This window comes from Mirounga leonina, unplaced genomic scaffold (genome assembly GCF_011800145.1).
Source record: "Mirounga leonina isolate KUSES-001 unplaced genomic scaffold, KU_Mleo_1.0 Mir_117, whole genome shotgun sequence".
Classification (NCBI taxonomy): Eukaryota; Metazoa; Chordata; class Mammalia; order Carnivora; family Phocidae; genus Mirounga; species Mirounga leonina.
In genome coordinates this window covers 686917-712969 of record NW_023270274.1, presented here as the reverse complement: position 1 = coordinate 712969, position 26053 = coordinate 686917, and the positions used below count along the sequence as shown (strand labels likewise).

The 26053-nt window shown below is 60.5% G+C and overlaps 1 protein-coding gene and 1 long non-coding RNA gene across 2 annotated transcripts in view; one reads left to right on the top strand and one right to left on the bottom strand.

Annotated features, from left to right (window-relative positions):
* The first annotated feature begins 2327 nt into the window (after positions 1–2327).
* On the top strand, positions 2328–5372 carry LOC118007263. Its single transcript, XR_004678354.1, has 3 exons — positions 2328–2648; positions 3798–3880; positions 4778–5372. It is a non-coding gene; the product is annotated as an uncharacterized LOC118007263 (long non-coding RNA).
* A 196-nt stretch (positions 5373–5568) lies between these two features.
* The window catches only part of LOC118007270 (thyroid peroxidase-like), a 42774-nt gene continuing 22289 nt past the window's right edge, over positions 5569–26053 (bottom strand). The window contains 10 exon segments of the mRNA XM_035000256.1: positions 5569–5709; positions 5711–5804; positions 10247–10346; positions 12847–12978; positions 17410–17580; positions 18648–18856; positions 19430–19667; positions 20323–20493; positions 21596–21854; positions 25341–25859. Of these exon segments, the coding sequence (XP_034856147.1) occupies positions 5569–5709; positions 5711–5804; positions 10247–10346; positions 12847–12978; positions 17410–17580; positions 18648–18856; positions 19430–19667; positions 20323–20493; positions 21596–21854; positions 25341–25859 (2034 nt within the window).

The following is a 26053-nucleotide window of genomic DNA, read 5'->3' as shown; positions in this document are numbered from 1 at the left end:
GGTCAGGACGGGGACGGCCCAGCACCCCGCGGTTAGGACGGGGGCGGCCTCACCTGTTGGATCTGTGCACAGCGGGGCGGATGTCATAGAGGACAGGGCCGTGCAGACATCTGCTGGCTCTGCCTGAGTCCTTGGCCCAAATGAAGGTGCGCGATGTCCCTGCTCACAGGCCTGGGCGACTCGTCCACGGTGGAGCCGGAACCCGTCATTTCTTCTTCTCTCACTGGGGAGAGGCCAGTTCACGAGGACAGTGGTGGGCGGTTTAGGGACTCGTCCCCAGCAAATCTGGGCTTGCAGCTTGGCTCTCACCCTCCAGCATCACAAACTCAAACTTGAAGGCCCTGGGGTGGGGGGCAGGCAGGACGGCCCCACGCCCACCTTCTGGTCCCCACCTCGAGCGTGGGGGGAACTGTGACCTGCTTCTACTCAGTGACATACGGCGCGGGGAGGGCCCCGTGACCGTGCGGCCCCACGGACACCAGTCTGCAGACGCGCTGTCACTCCCCTTGTCAGCACAGCCCGGCTGTGACCCGCCTCAGGAGCGGGACTCGCCTAGCCGTCGGCATGCTCTGGCTGGCCACAGAAACAAGCACAGACAAAAAAAACCAACCCAGACAAAAAATCCCACATAACCAATGGACACACACCAAAACTCCAGAAAGTCAACCCTTTTTCTCCGGAACCTGAAACTGCTCTCGGTCCTACCCCCACAAGGAAATGAATCCGGCCAAAAATCTTACTGCTGGGGGCTGGGGATCCACTCCCACCTCCCCCCCTCCTCCGGCGTGGCCTCCCCCAGCCCGGCCCCCGATGGGAGCTGCCTGCCCCTCAAGCACAGGGCCCCGGCGCTGTGGCTGGTGTCTTGACCCACACCCTGCGGGTAACCCCAGGCCTTGGGCTAGAGCCTTGAGTCAGACCAAAGGTTATTCCATGACCGCACTAAGGATGTCTAGGGACAAATCCGTCTCCATTTCCTGGCAGACACGGACGGTTTAGAGAAGTGGGTGGCATTGATTCCTTGCATGGAGACCAGGTTTGATCAACCTGTGTTTCCCTCGCGCTCCTGTTCAGTGTGAGTTGTTCTCGGAAGCAACGTCCGAATCAGGCTTTGCTCGAGAAGAGCAAGCGTGCCCATCTCTGGACTCTGCCTCAAGATTCAGTTAATTACCGAGATCGGTGGTTGGAGGCTGCTCACCTGAGAGACGTCCTGCTCAGTCCTGAAAGCCCAGCTCTAAGCGTGCTGGGTCGTGTGGAACCCTCTCTCGTGGACTGTGGGCTCGGTGGCTCCTTCCTTAACCACCCAGGCTTCCGGGTGTAGTGCGGGTGAGGACCTTCCTTGGGGTGGGTCTCTGTCACGCAGGCTTGCTGCTGAACCTCGGAAACGCACTCTGCACCTTACAGAGACCTGGGCTGGTCACAAGGTCAGCCAGGGGCAGGTGTGTCTACAAGGACAGAGGAAGCAGGCTCCTTCCCAAGCTCCAGCTAGCTGTTGCTAGAGAGTATCTCAGTTTGGGAGGGCATGGGGAGGTTGAGCAGATGCACCTGCTGCCCTGGTCTTTGGTCTTCCAGAATCTGAGAGGTTGCAGCACCCACCAGCCTTTCTGCTCTGGGGGCGGGGGGGCTGCCGTGTAGATTAATTGTCTTTTGCTTTTGCACCAAAAGCAGCTGCAGTAAAACCCCCAGCCTGTCATCACTGGAAACCAAACCCTTCATTCTGCCTGGATTTTTGGAAATAGGTCTATAATATGACGTGATTTCTCCAATTTTTAAAAAAATCTACATTAATAAAAACAAATATAGCAAAATTTCCCTGGAATCACATTTTATAAAGAAATCGGTGCCAGTGCTTAGTCTTACATGCTTGCCCCATGGATAGATTGAATCGTATTCTGATTCACCCTTCACACTGCACAGCACGTGATCTCCCTGGGGCTAACCCAGGCCCCAGGCAGACGCTGTCCTCAGGGCGGCTGGACCCGGCTGCTGAGTGCACACCGCCTCGGCCAGAAGTCACTACAAGGTGAACTTTAAATAAAAAAGGACAGAGGTACTTTGTTGTGCAAAAACACATTACACATTTTTTTTTTTTTTTTTTGACAGAGAGAGTCGCAGCGAGAGAGGGAACAAGCAGGGGGAGTGGGAGAGGGAGAAGCAGGCTTCCCGCGGAGCAGGGAGCCCGACGCGGGACTCGATCCCGGGACCCTGGGATCAGGACCTGAGCCAAAGGCAGACTCTTAACCGACTGAGCCATCCAGGTGCCCCTACACAATGTTTTGATAAGTCTTTTATTTCTATTTCTGACGGTTTTTGCCATCCTTCCCCGCGGTCGCCTTCGGGGGCGAGGTTTGCCACATCCTGTCCCTCCCCAGGCGTTTAACTCCCAAATAAAGCAGGTACAGTAAGCGGCTGCCTTGGACGTGGCACCAGTTCCTCACGCTGGAGCCAAAGAGGAATTCTTCCAAGCCGGCCGTTGAAGCGCCTGGGGCCCGTCAGAGAAAAGCAGCGGGGACGGGTTGTGCTCCCCGTCGCGCCCAGCAGGCGGTGCTGTCGGCCAAGGAAAACGGCGCATTCCCGGACAAGTGCTCAGAAGAGGTCTGGGCAGGTGTCCAGCCCCACCGAGGCCCGGGCTCCCGTCGGGGCGCTCAGGGGTGAGGCTCACGGGCGATGGACATGCCCAGCGAGGATGGGGCCCGGCTCCCCCCGCGGGAAGCGGTCAGATGCTCCCAAACAGCCACCGCACAGTTGGGAGTCCGGGTTTGGGGTGGAGATGCCGGCAGTTGGTTCCATGGTAGTGGCAGGTGGATCCGCGAGGAGCCACGGGGACGGCGTTTCCCCCGCTCCTTGAATTTAATTTGCCATGTGACGCAGAGCAGGTCCCTGCCCGCACCCGGGAGTCGGCTGCCCCCTGCAAAATGAAGGGGCTGCCCGAAGTGACCTTGGGGGGGGGACGTCCAGGGCTAACGTCCGTGAGGCTCATTATCCCAAGGACGCCATCAGTTTTCATGGTCATCCTCCTGGGAACAGCCCCAGGGAAGGAAGGGAAGCGAGCCGGGCACAGCGGACACAGGGGGGCCTGGAAAGGGAGCTGACGGACCCCTGGATACTTGGTCCAAGTGCTTAGACCACCACCAAACCATCGCCAGTCCTGACAGCAGGTCATCCAGAGTTATGCTCGCCAAGTAACCGATACCCCAAAGCAATCTGATTTCACGGAGAGTAAGGATTCCCTACAAGTGACAAGACGGTGTGAGCACATTAAGGCCCAGCTGAGGGTCATTGGGATCGTGACCCGTGGATACTTAATTATCTCGGGACTACTCCTTCCGGCTAAGTAGCTGTTCATCATACTGCTTATGGGGCAAACACCAAGCACACGGGAACCACGACACTAAAGACAGGATCCCAGAGCAGAGTCAGCACAGGAACCCCTAGCCGGGGGCCGCGCCGGCCGCTGATGCTAGCAGGAGGCTGAGGGGCCGCGGGGGAAGACTGACCTTCAGTGCGTCCCCATTCCCGACTTCTTACGGAAATCCTGCGGAGTCCCAGGGTGTCCCAGGCCCAGGAGCACAGGCTGCACGGTGTTTGCGGGCTCACTATCGCCCCTAACGTCCAGGGGGACGTGGGCTCCGCACGGTGAGCTCTCCCAGGGTGCCTCTGATGGCGGTTTAATCATTGTCGTTAATGTTAAACCGAACAGTAGTAAGAATCTGGGACCCGCCCCCGTGAGGAACACAGAGTATTTGTAGGTTATGAGCAGGAAGACCTGTTTCTCAAACATTCACCAATTTCCTCGCCAGGTCCTCCCTCCTGTGTGTCAGGAAGAGCTGCTTGGACTAACCTGGTCTCTCTGTCACGAGCTATGCTCCATGTTCCAGGGCAGGTGCGTCTACGTGCGGTTCTGCTGGGAGGGAAGGCTTCCCATCTCCTGGGGGGCTGGGAGGGACCGGCCACCTGGGCAGGGGATGTGGCCTGCCACTCGGTCACTTCGTGCAGAAAACTAGGGTCATGGCAATCAGTGCTCTGTGGGGACCTCAGCTCCCTGACGCCACTAAGGCCGGGGACCCTCAGAAGGGAGACCCGTGTTGGGGGGAGCTGGGGGGGAGCTGCAGCTGCCCAGAGCGGGCCTGGCTCTAAGGGATTTTGCCGCAGTCCCCTTGGGGGCAACAACGATCCCAAGAGCCATCCTCCTTCCCCTGCTGCCGCCCGCAGGGAGGGCCCGTGGGAGGGGACGCAGCCGGGAGGGGACGCAGGCGCCGAGCATTCATGGCTCAGAGGTCGCCGAGACGTGGGACGCCGAGAAGCAGGTTGGCAGGCAGGAAACGGCGCGGAAGGAAGAGAAGGGGCGGGCCGACACCAGGGAAGACGGACACGAGTGCAGAGCAGTGTCCCCGCTTGTCGGGCAGGACGGAGAGGCTCGTAAGCATGTAGATGGGTGTGGAGGCAGCCCCAGGAGGAGTGGGTCAGGCGGTTCACACAGAGCGCCAGACGGCGGTGAGGGGCTGCGATTTATTCGCCTGTGCTGGATCGTAACTGGAGCACATGCTAGATTGGCCTCGACTTGAAAACAGCCTCAGCGGTGATTTTGGAAACAGGAGCTGTTGTCAAGCCCTGAACGCCGGGTCAGTGCGTCCTGATCGGCGTCCACCCCGTCACCGTCCCGTGAAAGCGAATGCGAAGGACACGGGACTCTTGCTTGGGGAACAGCACACACTTTATTCCGGGTGGAAATGCCGGGATCGGTGTTTCCAGAGTGAACAGCCCCCCCCTCGTTGTGCAGGGAGTTCCTGTCCCGAGACCGACCGTCCGCTCCCAGGAATCAGCCCACAGCTGCACCTGCTCACGCCCGGCCTCCAAGCACACCACTGTGGTTCCTACTGGCAGAGAAGGATTTGGGATCCACAGGCCGGGTCCTGTGGGAGAGAAGTGACTCTGAGCGCGCGGACAGACGGGACACCCGCCGGGGCCCCTGGGTCTCAGTCAGCTACTCGTGCCCGGGGACACGTGCGTCTCAGGGTGGCTGGAAGGGGCCTCGCGTGTGCATTCCAGCAGGGGTTTGGGGTCCCGCGTGGGTGCGAACGCGGATCCTGCTGTGGCGGGACGCCTCGGGGGACAGGGCCAGCCAGCTCCGCGCGTCCCGGTGACCGCCTACGTCTCGGATGGGCGCGGGCACGCACTGACTTTAGTGCCCCATCTCGGTGGTCATGCAGACAAAGTAAAAGTAGTAACACGCAAGTCTAGACTGGTTGTCTCCACACTACTTGTGATGATTCCATTTTTTTAAAAAAGTGCATTCTAGAAGTGAACACTTTCAGCCTCTGGCTGTCTTCTTCGGCCGAGACTTGGGGTAACACTGAGGCGAATGCCTGCCCTCGGCTGTCAGTTTCGAAACCGGTTTGTACAAACGGCGAGTACTGTCATGATCTCGCTCTGGCTTACTCGTTCTGATTTGTCTACACTTTTTAAAAGGTAGGTTAAAATTTTCACAGCTCATCCTCTTGTATAAACCCAGTTTGCATGAGCAGTAAACACACAGCAGGCCCGTGCACAGCGGGACAGGACCGGCGGGGGTCACCGCACGAGGGACAGGACCAGGGTCTCCGTGATGGCCTCCTGGTCTGAATGGGCCTGCGTGACGTGTGGCGACCCTGCGTTCACCCAGGCGTGCACCCACCTGCCCTGCGCCCGGTGTGGGGGCACCAGGCTGTGGCACACTCATGTCCCGGCATGCTCCATGGCCCGGCTGGCAGGTCCCTCTTCCATCTGCCTCCGCGATGGGCAGTGAGGCTTTACGGCCCGTGAGCGTCCTGTGGACAAGCACACATCTGGTTAGGGTGGTCACGACTCAGGAGAACCCCCCAGAGCCCATCACACACACAATGTCACGTTGCCACTGTGATTGGAGGGGGGCTGGAACGCCGGTGCCTCCCCGATCCATCAGGCGAGGAGCCCGGGGCCCCAGTTACCGCAAAGAGAAGAGAGCGTTAAGGTGCAGCGTGGCCTGCACTGTTCTGCGGAGCCGGTCCAGCACCAGGAACCCCCGCCACAGGCCACGAATCGCCCTGCCCAGAGACCGCCCCCAGCCCCAGTCCTGCCAAACTCATCTGATCCACTTCTGATTCCTGCAGAAATGCATTCGGAAAATCACAATCCCAGGAGAGAGACTGAACTGTGGGCAGGCTCCCCACTCCCTTTTTCTCTGTTGTTTTCCAGGCTCACTGCAGACACTTTGCATCTGGACGTAGGTTTCCTGATCCACGAACGTCTCAGAAGCACGTTGTGCTCCTGTCCTGCTGGGGCCGGTCCTGGTTGCATCTCCTCCTCGTCAGACCCTCACAATGCCGGGGGTCCCCAGGGTGTGAACAGCACCCTCCCGGACGACCAGCAGGCCCAGGGGAGTCACAGGGAAATTAGGGAATGTCACGGGAGGAATGGACGTGGACAGGACGCACTGGGACCCACGGGCACAGAGAACACCACACGCAGTGGGGACGATCCAGCAGTATGTGTCTATGTGGAAAAGAAGACAGACCTCGGGTAAGCCAGGTAACTGCAGCTGGCGGAGGGGCAGAAAGGACCAGCCAGAGTTGCAGAAGGAAGGACAGGGAGACCAGAGCAGAGACGTCTCGGGCACGGTTCAACCTCCCGCCTCACCCCCACCTCCGCCCCTGCCCGTGGCCGTGAGCGGGTGACACTGAGCTCTTCTGGGGGTCAGTGGCCCATGGGAGTGGGAGTGGGCACATCCGCCACTGATCCAGGACAGCGGCGCTGGGCACGTGGCCACCATTTTCCCGGAAGCACAAGAGGCTGGAGGTGCTTTGGATGAAGCCACGCGGCCCCGTGGCAAAGGGCTGGGTGGGAAGCAGGTGCCCAGACGCCAGGGCGTTTGTGGGTTGTGGACGCGGAGTCACTGGTGTGGACACAGCAGGGAGGGTGACCCGGGTGAGCACCCACTAATGGACTGTCCCGTGAGAGCCACCGCAGAGGGCAGTTCCTCGGGTCAGCCCACAAGGGGCAAAGCCCCCTCCGACGGCACCCTGTGCCCTCCCATCCCAGAGGACAAACCCCCCTTTCCAAGCTTCCCTCTCTCCCCAGGAGGACCAAACACCAGGAAGTTTCAAGCTCTCAACCAAAGCAGTTTCAAATACAAGAGGAAAGGCCTTTTGTTGTGGGGAGGGGAGCAGATCCCAGGGCCAGGGCTCGTGGAGAGGGCACTTCTGGGCGTGGCGGCAGGGCTGCGCTCTCCGGGGGCTTAGGTGCTGTCTGTCTGGTCCCCACAGAGGCCGCGGGCCCCCAGCCCTTTGCGAGTCAATACCTGCCTGTTCATGCGGCTCTGAGCGTCTCTGCGGCCCAACGGTCTGCTCGCCACGTCCTGACCAGCAAACAAAGTGGTGCTCGGTGGCGTGTATTAAGGCTCCAGAGTTGAGAATCCAGTGCGGTGGACACTTTCCTCCCAAATTTCCTGGAAATGTATCATTTGACGGGTGGCTGTCAATCTTAAATCTGTTTTCCTTGTGTGGCGTCTGGATGCACCTTTGCATAACGATAAGGGGACTGATGTCTAACGGAGACATTTACAACCACGTGAATACTAAGTTGTGGTCCCATCAGTTCTTCACAGTGTGGACATTCAGTCCATGGGATCGCAGCAACCAGCCCGTCCGGGGGTGTGTGCCCACGGCCTGTCTCGTTTCTACCGCTTTGTTCGTTTGGTGACCGGCTATGGGTTTTAATTACTGCCAATGTCTAAGCTTCTAAGACCAGGTGATCCTTAGGACTATTTCCTGCCACCAGCCCCACCTAAAACCAGAGACGCTGTTTAAACGTTAGTTGACATAATGTCTCCAACAGGTCAGCAGTGGTGCCTTGAAGAGGATGTAGGTGATGACCGGTCAGTGTTCATCAGAATGACAGCCTGAGGGCACCTGGGTGGCTCAGTCGTTAAGCGTCTGCCTTCGGCTCGGGTCCTGACCCCGGGGTCCTGGGATCGAGCCCCGCGTCGGGCTCCCTGCTCAGCGGGAAGCCTGCTTCTCCCTCTCCCACTCCCCCGGCTTGTGTTCCCTCTCTCACTGTGTCTCTCTGTCAAATAAATAAATAAAATCCTTAAAAAAAAAAAAAAAAAGAATGACAGCCTGACAGTTTCGGCCCTGATGGCTCTGATGGGGACAGCCCAAATGGTGACGGTCCTGATGGTGATGGTCCTCATGGTGACGGCCTTCACAGTGACGGTCCTCACGTTGGTGGTCTTCATGGTGATGGCCCTGACAGTGATGGTCCTCATGGTGACAGTCTTCACAGTGACTGTCCTCATGGTGATGGCCCTGACGGTGATGGTCCTGACAGTGACAGTCCTGACAGTGACGGTCTTCACAGTGACGGTCCTCACGTTGGTGGTCTTCATGGTGACGGTCCTGATAGTGATGGCCCTGAAGGTGACAGTCTTCACAGTGATGGTCCTCACAGTGATGGCCCTCATGGTGACAGTCTTTATGGTGACGGTCCTCATGGTGATGGCCCTGATGGTGACGGTCCTGATGGTGACAGTCCTCACGGTGACTGTCCTCATGGTGACGGCCCTGACGGTGTGATCACACTTGGTGCCAAAGCAAACTGGGAGGAGGTGGGGGGGGTGCGGTGCCCACGGCCAGGCCCCCAGACCCGGGCACAACTTGGGTCTCAGAAGCTATTCCAGCTGTTACCAGCGCGTGCGAGCGACACATTCTGCAAACAGACACCCCAGCACTGCTGTATTGGGTCCTGGGGCTTCAGTAACACCGGGCCACGGCCCCATGGGCTTGGCCACGGAAATCTGTTCTCTCCCCCTTCTGCAGTGTGGACGTGTGGGGTCATAATGTCGGGACAGCTGGCTCCTCCTGAGGCCGTGAGGAGCTCAGCTTCTGGGGGTTTTCTGGTGACCCTGCAGACGCATTCCCCAATCTCTGCCCTGATCTTCACCGGCCTTCGCTCTGTGTGCGTCCCTGACCCTATTCCCCCTTCCCATGAGGACAGCAGACCTGTTAGATTGGGGACACCTACTCCGACACGACCCCACCTCAACTCATTACATCCCCAATGACGCTGCTTCCAAATATGTCACATGCCAAGGTACCAGAGGTCAGGTCTTCAACATGTGAATTTGGGGGATGCATTTCAGCCAGTAACAAAGACCTCACATGATCGAGAGCAGAGTTTAACGACATAATGGCTAGATTCACCTAGTCAGTGAGACCCACAGCTGCTGGGGGTTCGCATTAGCTGGTAAGCTGAAGGAATTCCTCACTGTGTCGTCTGAACAGTGGCACCCATTAGCTCTGCCAGAAGTTACGAACCTGCTAGAAAGTGTGTCATTTAAATACATTTACCAGACAGATGGTGAAGTCACGGGTCAGGTAAAGACGAGGAGGCAGAGGGGGTCTTGGGGTTAAAGGAGATGGGTGCTGGCAGGCCGAGCGGAGCCATCACGGGTCCCGGGGCGTTACCCCCCAGGTGCTCGGATAGGAGCCAGGCTGCGGCTGGCAGTGGAACGCGACGGTGGCCTCCTGGTGGTGACCCCCGACCACTGTGGTGGAGGGGCGGGGGGACGGGACCGCGGGGGGCGGCCGGGGAGCAGGCGCGGCAGTGGGCAAGGGCACCGCGGCAGACGCTCCGCGGCGGGGTGGGGGACCCAGACGGGTCCAGCCATGGCTTCTTCTAGTTTATGCCCATGAGAAAGTTCAGCAAGACTCTGAGCTTGATTCCTCAGAGCCACTGGTCAGGAAGGGGCAGCAGGGGGCAGACCCGTTTCCCACAGAGACACTCAGACCCCCCTCTGAAGGCCCCGCCACTCGGCCATTTTTAACATGAAAGTCCAACTTTCAAGTTCCCAATTCCCAGGAGTCTGCCCCGCGGTGGGGAGGGGGTACAGCTGAAGAATTGGTTTTTATCCAGGGATGACCTTTATTCTCCGAGAAACCTGTGTGAGACTCTCTGCTCCTAACGAGAGCATCTCATGCAACCAGGTGACGTTGCCAAGCATCCCCATCCCAGCATCTCCCTCCACAGGCACCTGACACCCCGAGGTATGCGGGTCACTGTTCCACCTTCATTACTTAAAGCATGATAAAGAACCAGAAGTCTAAGGCTTTGTACAAAATAGCTCTGGGGCTGGAGGGGTTCGGGGCACTGAGCATCTACACTGGCTTCTGAAACAGACCAGCCTTGCCCACGGGGGAGGAAACGGCCTCGTGTCAGCTTCAGTGGGAGCACTTACCACCGGCAAACCGCCGTCCAGGTGAGGCCTGCCAGGCCGCCGACCAACAGGGCGCCCAACACGATGGAGACCAGGGACGCCTTCGGGAGCCTCCCGGAGTCTGGGGAGAAGGAGCGGGTTAGCGAGCCCACCCGCCAAGGGCTGCAGCCAGTGTGCCCCACGAGCCCAGCCCACCCTGGTCCTGAGGGGCTCACCTCCACTTGCGACTGCCCAAAGCTGCCATTTCAACAGATGGGCTCTCCCGAACGTGAGGTGTGGGGAGAGCTGGTGGAGGGCACAGGGGTGCCTGCCCTTTCTCAGGCCACAGGCCCTCCCTCGAGGGCTGGCCAAGAGAGACGAGCGAGCCCCAGGCAGAGGGGCTGGGGACCTGGCCTGCCTCCACTGGGCTCAGAGAGGGGCCAAACGAGCAGGTGGTTGGAGGCGCAATTGAGCTTGCGCCCTTGGCAACCCTGCTTTTTGCAGAAGTGGGTAGAGGGTAAACTTCGGGGCACTGTCCGGGCGGTGGTCAGAGCCCTGTGGGGAAGCCGTGGGGGGCCAAACACAGCAGGTGTCCCAGCTATAGGCTCGACTGGAAGAAATGAGCAGGGTTGGCAGGTACAGACCAGAAGCGGCCATGGACGGGGAAGGAGTCTGCCGGGGGTGGCCTGGGACATGCCGGGTCTCAGGGAGGGGACTTGGGAAGCGTCTGAGCCACACCCAGAAAGTGGGGATAGACTAGGAGGCTTCTCCAGCCCTATCCTGTTCTGGGTCCCACCACCTGCCGAGGATGTGCCTGCGGGGCAAGGTGGGCTTTGGGATCCCCATGCATCGCCAGCTGTTCTGTGGGTGCAGGTCCGGTACCTACACATGTACCCCTTCCAGAGCTGCCGGCTCCCTGCTGGCCAAGCAGAAATACAGGAGGTCGGGACATCCACTTTCAAATAAAAGGTAAAATACTGTCAGCCAGCACAGGAGAGGCCCCGTGGTGAGCACGGCCCGCCTGGGCATCGTCCAGAGTGCGGGCACTGATTTTTCCAAGACAATAATGAGCGGGCTCCACAGACAAGCCCACCGTCCTCTGTGGCCTGTCACCTGCATCGAGCTAGCTCCCAGGCGGCAGCTGTGCGCTGCTCAGAGAGCTGCCCCTGGCCTCGGAGGGCAGACCGAGTGGGAGCGGGGACCCCTCGGCGGATTGCACGGCACCCCAGCCGGCTCAGCCTGCGCCCGTCTGGTGCCTGGAACGACTCTCCCCTGGCTCCGCCCCACCTGCCAGATGCCCACCTGTGTGGCTGTACGGAGATGGGTCTGAAGAGGTAACTGGGGTCAAACGAGGCCATGAGGCTGGGCCCCCATCCCAGTGACTGGTGTCCTGTGAGAAAGGACGACCCGGTGAGGACACGGGAGAGAGGCCTCACGACGAACAGCCCTGCCCACGCCTGGACCTCAGACTGCAGCCCCAGGACTGGGATAGCACACCTGCTGTGTGGTCCAGCCGGGCTGTTACAGCAGCTGAGCAAGAGAACGCACAGCTGTGGTCCCAAGACTCAAACCCAAACCAAACCGGAGCCAGCTGAGCCCTGATTCGTCTCCGGACACTGTTCCCAGGGCCTTCCTGGCTGCCGCGGGGTCTCCTTCATCCTCACCCGCCGGGGGGAGGCCCGCACGCGTGTTTGACCGAGAAGAGCTGTGCAAAAACGCACCTACACAAGCTTGCAAAGTGGTGCGGCTTTCCCGGAATTACCTGGAGGCTCATAAACTCAGCCTGTAGTACATCGTGGACACCAGTGGTTGTCGACGCAGGGAGCGGGGAGCAGGGCGACGGGGACGCAAGCCGACAACGGCTCCAGCAGACGACGGCGCCCCAACCCACCCAGGACAGGGTGACCATGTGCAAGGACCCAAATAAGAGTCACTATTTCTCAACACGTGCACCCTCAGGGTGCACTCGGCACGAAATCTCACTTTTCTGGGGCCAGCGTCATTCAGAGAGGCGGGGATGGGGTCTGGAGCAAACATCCCTGCGGAGGGCGTGGAGGGGCGCCCTTCACTTGCCAGAGCCGACGTTACAGAAGCACAGAAAGTCTTCCCGGGCAGACTCGGCACTGCTGACCCGGGGCCCTCGGCTCAGCCTGCAGGCTCCGGATCCGCCATCCCAGGCGGGGAACTGCCCTGACCCCCTTGCTGCGAGTGTGTGCGGCATGGGACCAGACTGCCTCGCTGGGCGGCCTTCCGACGGCCATTTTAGATATTTTCCTGAAAACCCTGAACGCGAGAGCTGCTGCTTTCTAGTTTTTTGTGACCAAAAGTGGTCTAGCTGCAGATACATGGAGAATAAATGTTCAAACAGAGAAGAACTGTGAGTAAAGCTAGAGGCTTCTCCAGGAGGAGGCACCGTGGAGAGGGGCAGAGGGAAAGCATGTGAGGAGGACACGGGGTGCAGCCCACGGCCAGGGGCGCACGCGGTAGGCCACCAACAGTCACCTGATGGTGCGGCCCCATCACTCTCGCCCACGCGTGACGGCGGGACACACGTGTTCACGGGCGCAGTGCAGCCGGGAGGATGACCCTGCCACCATCCGTAGGGCCTATCGCCCACTCAGGACGCGGAGGAGTGCACTCACCTACACATGTCCTTCCGTCCTCCCCCAGCACGTAGGGATCCGTGCACTCACACCTGAAGCTGCCCTTGGTGTTCCTGCACCGGGCCGACGGGTGGCAGGGAGGGTGTGTGACGTCTTCACACTCGTTGATATCTGCACAGACCACACGGAGGTCAGGCAATGTCGCTGTCCTCCCCGTCCCCCGGTGGCTCCGGCCCTCACCCCGGAGGCACCTGCACTCTCCCCAAACCGTGGGCAAGAGAATCCGAGAACCCCCAGTACCCTGTCAGCCGTGCCCCCTTGTGCCAGGCCTCTGCCTGAGCACCCGCTCTCTCCTTGCCAGGGGGTGTCCTCTGAGGTCAGCCCGACAATCGGCCACTTTGTGACCACGCTGCATGGCGTGACCATGACGCTGTGCAGGAGACCCCGCCCACACTGATGCTGTCCGGTCCCTCCCGGGCTGATGGCTCGCTTCCATTCAGACTTTGTGCCAAGTGCTCGTGCCTGAGCATGAGGGGAGCCAGCATGGCCGGGGTGCGCCGTGGGGCCACTGGGAGCTCACGGCACGCTGGGCAGCTGTGCCTCATCAGATGTAGGGTCAGATGGGGGTAGAGGATGCTGCACCTTCCACACCGAGTGGCACCTGGCCTGGTGGGGGATGGGAGCGTGGGGGCCGGGGGTGGCCAGGGCAGGGCTGGGTCTGTGCGTCCGCTCGGACTGTTTTCCCACCAGACGGCTCACCCTCAGAGAGCTTGCGAGACCCCACGACCCTTGGCCCTGACCACGGGGGAAGCACTGGCTTCCCAGCCCTGAGCTGGAGCCTGCACTCCCAGGCCCGGTGAGCTGGTGTGTTTGGGCGAGCCACCGTCACTGAGGGAGGGGTTCTGCCCTCACGTCTTCTTCTGCCGGAAACCTGGAACCCTTGCCGGATTCCCAAGGCCTGTTTCCACATGACCTGCTGTGTCCATTTTTCTGCCAGTAACGTTTCTTTTCTGGCCAATTCCAGGAAACACGGGTGGTCTTAGTGTCAGCAGACAACGTCTATTACAGATCCGAGCACGTGTTGAATAAATAAGACCATCACACCCTCTCAGGCCGTCCTGTGTTTGGGGAATGACGCGAACACCAGCTCGGCCTTTACCACTAGCCGAGCCAGGCTCTGCCCCTTTGCCTTCATCCGGACCCTGTGCCACCAACGGTCCTGGATGACATGGGGACAGGGCGCACGGGCACTTGCCTGGTGGAGGCTGGACCCCTGCCTAGGCCGGCGTCTGGCCACAGAGTGACGCTCGCCTCCCAGGGCGCAGGTGGGGAACTCGGAGCCTGACCAGAGCTGAGTGACAAACGTAAGCCATGGGTGTTGTCCACGGGGCAAGTGCACGTGGGGCTGCAGGGCGGGGTTGCTCCTGACGCGGAGGCCGAGGGTGAGGGCTGTGCCCCAAGACAGACTTCTCCCACATGTAAATGGGCATAATTATGTACCTTCAAGGAGCCGGGGTCAGGACTGCAGCGTGCTTTTTGGGGACACGCTTCGCCCAAGTCAGTGACCCCGTACTTTCTGGTCTCCCTGCCCGGGGAAGCCGCAGGGCAGGTGGGACAGACCCACACGGGTCTCAGGCCCGCTGAGTCCCCAGATTCCCGGGTCGATCCGCGTGAGGGAGGCTCGCCTACCCGCCCAGCATTGTTTCCCGTCCCCTGAGCACAGGATGCTGGCCGGGGCCTCACTGTCAGTGGACAGGAGCATGGCTTTGTTCATCTATCACACATCCTCTTGGCTACGAGGGGCAAAGGGCCACAGACACCCCACTTTTTGTCCACTATGAATTCCCGACTTCAAAGCCCTCAAAAGAGACTCATTACAGTTAATTTGACAGATTTCTCTCTCCATCCCTTTCTTGTGGGTGGGTTAGCGGATGAGTAGGGTTTGAGTGAAGAGAAGAGTGCATCTCATCAGATCTGCGTGTTAATCCTGCTGTGAGCCCGGCTTTCCTGCCCGCAGCCGTGGCCGTGTGCACCGAGGACCCGCGGAGGCTCTTAGTTTTGCCACATGAAACTGCACTGTTCACGAGTCTGTTTCCCCTTGTGATTCTCGATCTAGAAACTCCCGGCGTGGGCACAGATCAGGTGGGAAATGTTTGTGTATGTTAATAGTACATTTATACCATCCACTGCTCCTCATTGGTTTCTGGACTTTGTTTAAAGATATTCTATCTTAATTATGCATTAGGACAAAACACAGCATTGTGTAAGTAAAGAGTCAATACCCTCTCCTTCCTCATTCCGTCTCACTGTGCCGAGTTTGAAACCAAGATTAACGAGCCATCGTCTTCAGGGAGACATTTACAAATATTTTACAAATAAACAGCCTCCATTGTTTTTTAAAAAGTCTAAGCAGGTTCCTGTTACGCCCATCGCTGTGCGTTTTTACTCTGATGTTTCATGGACAGCACTGCACGTCAGTGGACATACTGCTGATGTTTTCCGCATGGGGTCACGGTGTGGATGCACCGAAATCCAAGCCAGCCGCTCCTGACGCATGGTGTTCATGATGCTGGCTCCATGCCCCGTGCTTCTGCTGAGCATTTGACTCAGGAACTGAGAAGCCGCGAGGGGAACCGATGACCATCCCCAGTTTACGTTTGCAGACGCGGAGTCACAGAGGCTGTGGGTTTGGGAGGCAGACCGAGGAGCCACTGAGGTGGCCAGGCCAGGCGCGTGGGGCGTGGACCAGGTCAGGGCCAGCGGGGAGCAGGGTCCAGTTAGAGCAGGTTACCAGCCTTCCCAGACCCGCCCCGCCCAGCCAGGGTCTCGGTAACCGTGCAGGTCCCGACTCGGGGACGCTGGGAGCCCTGGAGCGGCTGCCTCTGCTGCCACAACACCCGGGCCGTGCCCCCAGCAGCCCTCAGGTTCACCCTGTCACCCCCAGGAGCACCCGTCAGGCTCAGAACTGAGCCGAGGCTCACGGCTAGCGGTCAGTACGAGCCGGGCACAGCTGGGCGTGCACTGCCCACTTCAGGGGGAGAGTAATTGTTGGTTGAGGGATTAAGGAAGAAGAAAGGCATGATGGGTGGGCTGGGAAGGGACGTCAAGAATAGAGATTGGGGGTCACGAATACCGAAAACAGCCAAAATCAACACATCAAATGTCCAGGCATTTAGGTAAAAGGGTGTGAGGCACACAGCACTGTGCGTTCCTGTAAGGCGAACTTTCTGGAAGGCGAATCCCTGACAGAGCTCTCTGGGAGGTCTCCCTGCCCTCGATCACGCCCTGGCGAGGCACAGGGTATCCACCAGCCCAGCTGCTCACACCTGCTTGTGCCAATCTGGGTGCAAAGGTTTCCCAGTGCGGTCATGAGTTTGGCACCAAAGTCCCGGCCCCGGCAGGCTCTGACCTGGCTGTTTCTGTGCCATGGGCTGTCCCTCAGGGGCACTCCCTGGACCTGGTTCTGGAGCCGGCGACCCGGCTCCCCGTGAGACCCTGCCGCGAGCCTGGCAGGTGCATGGGACTGTGGCGTCGTGGGTCCGGGTGCTCATGGTCTCGCTCAGTCTTCCTATAGGATTTAGAGCCCGAAGCTGGAGCACTGCTGCCCTCCCACGACAGGGCAGTCCGGACATCCAAAACCGAATCGGGCATTTTTGTTACTGAGGAGAACACTGACCATCTGAACCATTTTTAACTGTGCATTTTGGAGGCATTCATATGCAACTGTCACTACCACCCATCCCCAGAGTTTTCATCATCTTACACACGAGTCCTTCTCTCCCTTCCCTGTGCCGAGCTACATGCAGCTCATGACGAGCAGCCTGCACGCGGCTCCACGCCTGACACCAGGCTCCTGTCACAGCTGGCCGTGGCCGCGGTCCGTGGGCCCGCGAGTCCGTTGTGCGTGCTTCCAGCTGCCAGCATCGCTTCCCCGGCCACCACCTCGTGCCCGCTGACAGGGTCGCGAGTTCAGGTTGTGGGTCATTTCTGAAGGAGTCACCAGGAATCCCCGACCTCGGGGTCCGATGCACAGAGGGCCCCCAGGGACGTCCCTGCTGCCCGCTTCTCTGCAGGAGCGACTTGGGGACCCAGGCCCGTCACCTGAGCTCTGCACCCTGCCCCCGACACTGTTCCAAGCAGCCGAGCGCGAGGTGGCTCGGGGCACCGGGGGCAGACCCCGGAGGCTCCCACCTGCACTCGCGTTCTGGCTGCAAGTCCCCACCCGGGCGCACGCAGCCCAGCGCACACGGGGTGAGGATGCGGCCGGGTGACAAGTCTGTTGTGGGCTGTTTGGAGTGGAAGCATTTCTCTCTGGTTTCATCTGAGGAACGGGCTCTAGAAGCTCTTCCTGTAAGTCACTAACGTGCCCCCTTCCCTGCCTGCGTCACCGTGACGGTCTCGATGCTTCGTTATCTAGAAAGGGGCCGCTGGGGCGCATGCCGGCCCCGGCGGGAACGCCATATCGGTGCCAACGCGATGCCTGGGAAGACGCCGCCAGCCAGACGCACCCTTTTGTGAACGACACTTATCCTTACTTCCTGTTTGAAAGCTGCAGATTCGGGGGTAAAGTCGGTAAAGCCTGTGTGCCCGGGAGCCACTGACCTCTGCAGACGGGGGGCTGGGGATCCGCGCCGCGGGGGGAGCAGGCCACCTGCTCCTGGCCTTGCAGCCGGAACCCGTGGTGGCAGGAGAACACGAGCACGCGCCGCCCAGACTCGCCGCAGAGCGCGAAGCCCCCGTTGTCCACGCCGTCCGGGAGGCTGCACGCGTCCCCTGCGCCCGGACGGAAGACAGACACCGCTCACTGCCCGGCCCGCCCGCGGGGGCCCCACGTCCCACGGTTCCGTCCAGGCCGCGCGCGACGGGGTGCGGCGGCGATGAGGAGCGAGCCCCACGCGCCTCGGGTCGCTGCTCTGAGCCAACCCCTCCAGCCATGTCCCCACCCAACATGCCGCTCCCGCTCACCCAGCCCGGGGCTGGCAGTCACGATGGCGCCCGGCGACTTCCTCCTGCCTGGGGGCCCCCTCCTCACCTCAGCTCCCCCCCTCCTCACCTCCCTCACCCTCTCACCTCCCCCACCCCCTCACCCTCTCACCTCCCCTCACCTCCCTCCTCCCCTCACCTCCCTCCTCCCCTCCCCTCCCTCCTCCCCTCACCTCCCCCCCTCCTTCACCTCACCACCCTCACCCCACCACCCCCTCAATCTCTCACCTCCCCATCTCCTCACCTCCCTCACCTTCTCACCTCATCTCCTCACCTCCCTCACTTCCCCCATCCCTTCATCTTCCTCATCTCCCCCATCTCCTCACCCTCTAACCTCCTCACCCCTTCACCTTTCCCAACCCCTCAACCCCTCACCTCTTCAGCTCCCCCATCTCTCCCACCTCCTCACCTCCCCACCCCCTCATCCCTTACCTCCTCACACCCTCACATCCTCATCCCCTCACCCCCTTTCCCCCTCACCTCATCTCTTCACCTCCCTCACCCCCTCGCTTCCTCTCCACTCACCTCCCCACCTCCCTCACTTCCCTCATCTCCCCCACTTTCTTGCCTTTCCGAATTCCCACCTCCCAGCTGGAGCCGCCTCTACCACAGCTTAGCGGGGCACACAGCTTCCTGACACTGGGTGCATCTCTGTGGACGTGCCACAGAGGCTCAGTGGACGCCTTGTGCCCCAAGCCCCATGCGCTCATCCACCCACCGCCCACCCCCACTCGGGGGTTACGTGCACAGCTCAGACTTGGGGTGCTCACCTCCCCCTCTGGGTGTGCCTTTTGGCACGTGACATCCTTGAAAACAATCCACATGCACAACATAATTTAAAATGGGCTTCACGTCACCTTGAGGAAGGGCCTCCCTCCACATGTCCAGGTTCAGACCCGGAATGTTCTCGCATGACTCAAAGTCCCGCGGGAATCTCCCGATTTGGAAGGCGTCAGTGGGCACGCTGGGGAGGCCCGTGTTGTCACAGATGACCCGGGACAGGGAATGCCTCGCCAGCTCGCGCCGCTGGGCCTCGGTGAACACCCCGCTGCTCTCCCACCAGAACCTGCAGGGGAGGAGAGAGCCGAGCATGCTGCAGGGGAGTCCGCGACCGAGGGTGCCTCCCGTCAGGGCAGACAGGGTGTCCTGTGCGGTCCTCCGCGTCGCGTGTTCCCAGACTCCTCACTCTTGACAAGCTGGGCCCGGGATCAGGAGCTGGCTTGGCTGACTCCCCCAGGGACCTTCAAGGGGCGGGGGCCCAGGCCGAGCCGACAGAGGGCAGCAAACCCACCCCGCGCTCGGATGCCGTCCTGGGCCTGGGTCTCACGCCTCGGTCCGCGCCCACCTGCCCAAATCGGCAGCCGTGTGAGAGGACACCCAAAGGTGGGTTTCTGGGTGTCAGAAACACCTGTGCTCTCCACATGACGTCCGCTCACACGTGAGACCGGGTCCTTCGGACGCATCAACGGCAGCTCTCGCTTCTAGTGCTCAGCGTGCTCATGCCGCCAACGCTGCGTTTCTGTGATGACCCGGGTTCACGGCCCCACAGAGACGGCCGGGCTGCGTGAGTGCCCACGACACAGCTGTGTTGGGACCGTGTGGAGTGGGGGCCACAGAAGAGCCCAGCGGCAGTACCCACCGGTCCCCGTCCCGCAGGGCCTTCATCTGCCTCCCGATGAGGCACGCGAACAGCGGACCCGTGCGGGCCTGGGGGAGGAAGGTCTCGGCCAGGCCGCCCAGCCAGACGTCGATGTTGTCGGGGTGCCCATACAGGTCCATTATCCGGCCGGCGATGCTCGCGTTGGCCATGGCGGTGCGCAGGTCGGCCCACGTCTCCAGTCTGGGCAGGCCGCAGAACTCCCTCCACGCGTTGTAGCCTGCAGGGGCGGGGGGTTGCCGGTGTTCTTGCCCTCCATCCACGTGCCCGCCCCGCCTGCCTCACCAGAGCTGGCTCCACCCGGATCTGCAGTTGCAGCAGGCAGGGTTGACCAGAGAGCTGAACTACAGGAGCCCCAGGAGGAAAGGCCACGGTGGGCAGGGTGTCAGGGCCAGCCTCAGGGAGCGGTGGGGAGGGTTGGGACAGGTGAGGGGGATGGAGTTGGAGTGGGCACAGCAAGTGGGAGTGGGGAGCCGGGGGCGGGCCCGAGAAGAGGGTCCCCATCCACAGAGTGGCCAGGGGATGGGACCGCTGGTGAGTGACCACCCTGGAGGCAGCTGAGGATGTGTGCTGGCCCCAGGGGAGGTGAGAGGGAGGGGCGGGCAGGACAGCGGCCCTCGGACTTCCCAAAAAGCGCCAGGCCAGACCACCTCCCTCTCCCTGTTTGGGGACTGCTTCCGCCCCACTGGGAGGCCCTGGGCACCCTGTGGGCCTCTGTCCTCGAAGCAACACTGAATGGGCTCCCGGTGGAGGAACCAGAGCGCTGTAAGTTGGCCGGAGACTGGAGACACTGCTTCCAAAGAACAGCTGTGAGGTGGCCGCCGCCACGGCTCAGGCAGGAGGGGAGCCCAGGGAGGAGCCGGGGGCGGGCAAACCTGGCAGGCCGTGGTCCCGGCCGCGTTGCAGGTTGATGGACGCCAGGTCCAGCCTGCCCGAGCTCCCCAGCACGAACAGCCTCTCCGTCAGCTCCTCGTTCATCAGCTGGTCCTGCACCTGCAGCTTGGCTGGTCTCGCGAGAAGGCCCCTCACCAGGGGGTCCAAACCACCTGGAAAACATCATGGAAGAGGCGCGGTCATCTCCTGAGTCCTGGAGGAACAGTAATAATACCTCACATAGCAAACTCTGCTTGTTCTTAACAAGGTCAGGAATTCAAGGTCACGAATTCACTTTAAGCGATCCTGAGAATTTCCAAGTACTGCTTGGGTTCCGCCGTGTGGATCCCCAGGGACTGACCAGCAGGTGCAGGGGCAGGCCTCACGTCTGAAGGGGACCCAGAGAAGGAGCCAAGCAGTCCTGAAGTTTTCGTGTTGTATCCCGTGGCAGAAGGTGGCTGAACAGAGGTGGGTCGGTCGGGGCACCTGCTCCCCTCACCTCCAAGTGCCAGCCCTCTCCACAGGACCCCTTATGGAAAAGCCCACCTCTGGGCTCCCTCCCACCCCGATCACGTGGGTCCTTTATCACGCCTGCCTAGCCTCCTGGCGCTCCAACAACACAACCCAGAAAGTGCACGCGCTCTGGCCTGTGGGGGGTAGCCTGGGTGCCATCGAAGGACGGGGTCCTGGTGACCTGGCTGACCCTGGCCTCTCTCCGTCATGCTCCGCACACATTCACGTGGGAGCAAAGATCGCGTGTGGTGACTGCTTCCCCTCCCCTCCCCCTGCTGCGTCCACTGGGTGCCAGGCACCCTTTGCAACAGGCCAGAAGCTTCTAGAAGGAGGATGTTGGGAGGACAAGGGGTACAAACAACCCTTCCCAGGCCCTGTTGTGCGGACGTTCATGCTCCAGTGCTCTGTGGGGGGGACGAGGCAGGAGCAGGCTGCATGTTTAATGGGGAAGATGCTGTTATTTACACTGAACAGGTGCACATGGGTCTCTACTTCAGTAGCTCTGAAATAATAGGTCAGAGGTACTTGCACCTGGGGTGGTTGCCCTGTGAGCTCTGAAGAACGTCAGAAACCCTAGGGGAGATGTCTGGATGAGCAGGTTAGCCTTTAAAAGACTTTAAATGCATCTGTTTCCCCTATAAACACTGATATTATGCAGCCCCGTGTGATGCGAGGTGAAAGCAGGCCCTCGCCGTGGGGTGGTGGGCACTTTCGGGGAGCCGGCGGGAGGGAGGCCAATCTCCAGCAGGAGGGGAAGCCCACCTTCCTTGAGAAGCCTCCACGGGCTGAAGAAGGCGTCCTGCAGCCGCAGAGGGGGAAGGCCGGGGTGCTCCTGGAAGCGGGCGTCCAGCCGCCTCACCAGCGGGTGCACCGTGGCATGGCCGAAGCGGAAAGCGGCCGTGGAAAACACATTGGACACGGTGGGGTCCACAGCGGGGTCGTAGCCCTCATAGGGGCCCACGTGCTGCTGGAAGGCCTCGGGGCCCAGGACTTTGGGAACATAGTCCCGCATGGTAATGATCTACGGAGAGAGGAAAACAGGAGAGCTTCTGAGCAGGGGCTACCGGCAGCAGGGCCCACGGTGCCAGACTTGGGCCACACCCAGCAACAGGGAAGGACTTCCTCCTGAGCATCCCCTGGGAGGCAGAGTTGTCCCGGGAGGAACATGCCATCCAGGTAAGGGAACAGGTGAACAGGTGAATGGATCCAAAGAGCATCCTCACAGCTCTTACACTTACGGAGCTGGGGGGCATGTCAGTGACACCCCCAAACACCCCTCAGGGCAGGGCAGGCCACGTAAAGCTTGGGAGTGCACCACGCAGAGACTGGCTGCCACACTGCACTCCTCCCCCAACCTCTTCGCCCCCTTCACCGTGGGCACTCCATCAATGCTGAGCTCAGAAGAGAAGTCAGAGGGCGCCTGGGTGGCTCAGTTGGTTAAGCGACTGCCTTCGGCTCGGGTCATGATCCTGGAGTCCCGGGATCGAGTCCCGCATTGGGCTCCCTGCTCGGCAGGGAGTCTGCTTCTCCCTCTGACCCTCCTCCCTCTCATGCTCTCTGTCTCTCATTCTCTCTCTCGCAAATAAATAAAATCTTAAAAAAAAAAAATTAAAAAAAAAAAAAAGAAGAAGAGAAGTCAGAGATCTAGGTGTTTCAAGGAACCTGAGAAGCAGAGGCTCAGGATTCAGACCCGTGAGCTCAAATCCCACCTCCTACTTCTTAGCTGTGCGAGTCTGGGGGGTGGGGTGCTGGGTGGCCTCTCTGACCTGGCTTCCTTTTCTGGAAAAGCCTTTTTCATGGAGTTTTTGTGAGAGTAGGAAACATGCATGGCTTTCTCTGTTGGGTCTGTTGTGTGGTCTCCATATGGCAGATACATTTGTTGCCCGGAGTGGGTCAGTGCGTGTGGAGGACCCCCTCCCCAGGAGCTGTAAGGAAATGACACACCGCCTGAAGTTTACTTGTGATCTGAATGGCTCTGGCAGATTAAAAGTTATGCCGGGACCCCTGTGTTATTCCTTCTTTTCCCCCTGAGTTGTTCTGTCAGTTTGTAAGTTCTTTGTAATGGAAACACGAAGGAAAGGGGCTGGCAGGGGTCTCCACAGGAGCCAAAACCATGCGTGTGTTTTGTAAATGAGGCCTCGTTCTATTTTGGTCTCCGCCTGGAAGATGCACCGCGTTATCTAAAGGGACAGGACAGACCTGGCACTCGAGCCTCGGCAGGTGCCTTTTGTGATCACTGGACCACGCCGTCCGCTGACTGGACTGGGTCTCTCTCCGCTCGCCCTGCCCTGCACTAAGGCCTCAAAGTGAGTTCTCACAAGGGTGTTTGTTTGTTTGTTCTGGTACTCAGGAGTTCTGCGAGCCGGCTGCAGGGACCTTCATGGGACGGTGGTGGGGCTGTGGCGGCCGGGGAAGAAGCTCAGGTCTGAGGCCCAGGCGGGCATGGCCGTGGGCAGCACAGGTCTACGACTGTGGATTCACTGCGGGGGAGCACCCTCCCCTCCGCAGAGCATCAGCCCCGGTCTCTGATTCCAGCGCCCGTGCCGTGAGGAGCCCCGTCAGCAGTAACAAGGCGGCCATAGTCCTGTGGTTTCTGTTTGGTGCGTGCTCCCCAGAGGATTAGGTACAAGGGCTCTGCTTGTAGATTTAACAGTAATTCCTTTGCTGTAAAAATCAGTGTCAAATTCTTTCAGTATTTAAAAAGATTTTGGTCAATAAATGACATCCAGTGAGGTATAAGCCAATGGGAAAGACTGTCCCAGAACATGAAGGTCTTCGGTTGTAGCTTATCAGTTCAGCAGACAAGCTGTTCACATTCTCCGACTGTTGGAAGAAACAACAGCCACCATCTGCATCTGTATAATAGGTCCCTTCCAAACAAGATGTGTTTTCTGAATGCATGATCTGTACTTTGCAGGAGTGCAGCGGGAGTGGCAGCTGCTGGTAGGCAGCCTCCCACTTGGCCAAAGGTGCCGCAGCCATGCTTTCACCTCTGGGGCCTGGAAGACGCCGAATGGAGGCTGGTCCAGGGCTCCTTGCCAGATGGGTCATCCCTGAGCCGGTTCAGCGACGAGTGAGGAGCACCTGGGTCACTGATCAGCACGCAGAGTAGTGACGACTTAGTCGTGCAGAACCTGGCCCTCAGCCCAGGTTGGCGCCACAGGCTTGTCCTCGGGCTTCTCCACACAGGAGGTCGGTGTGGCTCTTGCTGCCCCACTTCTGCTTCTTGTCCCCACAGCACAAGGGAAACGGCCTTCCTCTTCCCCGCCAGGGACACTAGACAGCTTTAAATTGCAGTGGAAACAATTCTAATGACGTCTGCTTCCCTTTCTCTGAAGTTTGACTTGGGTCCCAGTGGGCACAGGGCGCATTGTCCCGACATGCAGAGGCACGAGCAGGGAGGGAGAGCCCGGGGACACGCCTGCACAGGGCTGTCTGTCCTGGGGCAGAGGGGACCCTGGAACGAGCTGCAGAGGAAGTCGGGGCAAAGCCTCAGTGGGGAGCAGCGCGGGGCCCTGGCGGACAGGGCGGGGCTGGCGAGAGGCTGTGCAGGTGCAGGAGGCAGTCGGGGCGCCGCTGCTTCAGGTGCGGGGGGGTGGGGCAGGAGCCAAGGCCGGCCACGTGTCCCTGGGCCTAGCTGCTCAGATCTGGGTGGCAGCCATGGAGCTGGGCGTGCTCTCTCTCTTCTAATTTGCAGACCTTCTTCTTAGTGACATACTGCTCTTCAGGAGAGGAGCGATCCAGACCACGGAAGCAGCAAAGAGGGACAGCCTTGCGAGAACCCGCCGGACGCAGCCCTCATCTCGGGAAGGGTTTTATCAACACAAACGCAACCTCTTGTTATTTTAGGGTTTCCGAGGTATTTGCCAAAAACACCGAAGAGAAGCTATTGACTGAGAAAAACACACTAGGGAATCTGAAAGTGAACGGTGAAGCCGAGAAACGTGGACATGTCCTGGCATGACGCTGGGAGCTGGGCTTCCCGCACGCACTCCCGAGTGCCCACTTTGTGCACAGCCCGGTCCAGCGGCGGACCGCGCGTGCCCACGGAGCTCGTGTTCGGGAAAGGTCACAGGCACACACAACCAAGCACGCCGCTGTCGGGGACACAGCCGGGAGGACTCCCTGCGGCAGAGGCGGGGGCAAGACACCCCAGCGGGAGCCGGGGAACCACTCCCCTGAGCCTGACTCGGACACCACTTTGTTCAAGGTCAGATCATGTCCGACAAGCTATTTGAAACAGTGACAGGTTTCCAGGTCGCACTGTACGCTGTCCTCCAGATCTGCCTAAACCCCGCTCACAGATCCTATATGGCTCCCACTTCCATGTCACTAACTACGCGTGTTCTCACACTTCGCAGGGGACCTTGTCCAGACCTAGCTGCGTGCGGAACGGAAGCCTCGGGCCCTCGGCTTGCGGGCCGGGACCCCACTTTCTACTCTGAGCCCGCCCCCACACGCCCCTGCGCCCCCACGAGCACGCGGGGCGCCGCAGGGCCTTGCGCACCTGGTGCAGGGCGCCCACCACCTTGCGCGCCTCCTGGTAGGTGGTGTCGGCACTCCAGTGCGCGTTGAGAGCCTTGAGCGCGGACGCCAGGCGGTTGTGCTCACGCAGCCAGAGCGTGTGCACGGCTGTCAGAGCGGGCACCTCGCTGGCACGGCCGTCCCCCGCCAGGAAGCAGGGCGCTCCGGCCGTCCCGCGGGGGCCGGGCTCAGGCGCGCAGGCCGTGGGCGCGGGCGGCCGCGTGAAGGGCAGGTAGGCGCGGCCCGCGTCCCCGTGGCGCGTGTTGACCCGCAGCAGCCCCTCGGCGCTGGTCCAGTTGCGCAGCTGCTTCTCCGAGGCCGGGGAGCTGCCGTACACCGTGGACGCGTCCAGGAACGAGGTCAGCCCGTTCATCTGCTGTCGCGGGTTGGCCGAGGTCAGGTTGCCAAAGAAGGCGCCTTGGATCCCGGAGCCACAGGCGGCAGAGGAGCGGTAAAACGGCAAACAGGCGCCGCCTGCAGTCCCCGAGGCGTTGCTGGGCAGCTGCGGGAAAGGGCACACGGGGTCACCCAGCCTCTGCGGACACCGGAAGCTCAGGCTGGCCGCGGCCCTGGGCCGCCGGGCAGCGTTCTCTGCGGGTCCACTCCTGCCTGTTGCCCTCAGTTCCAGCCTGCCACGGGCTCCTGCCGGGGTCAGCGTGCCGAGAGGGGGACCCCCGCCCCCGCCGGGGTCAGCGT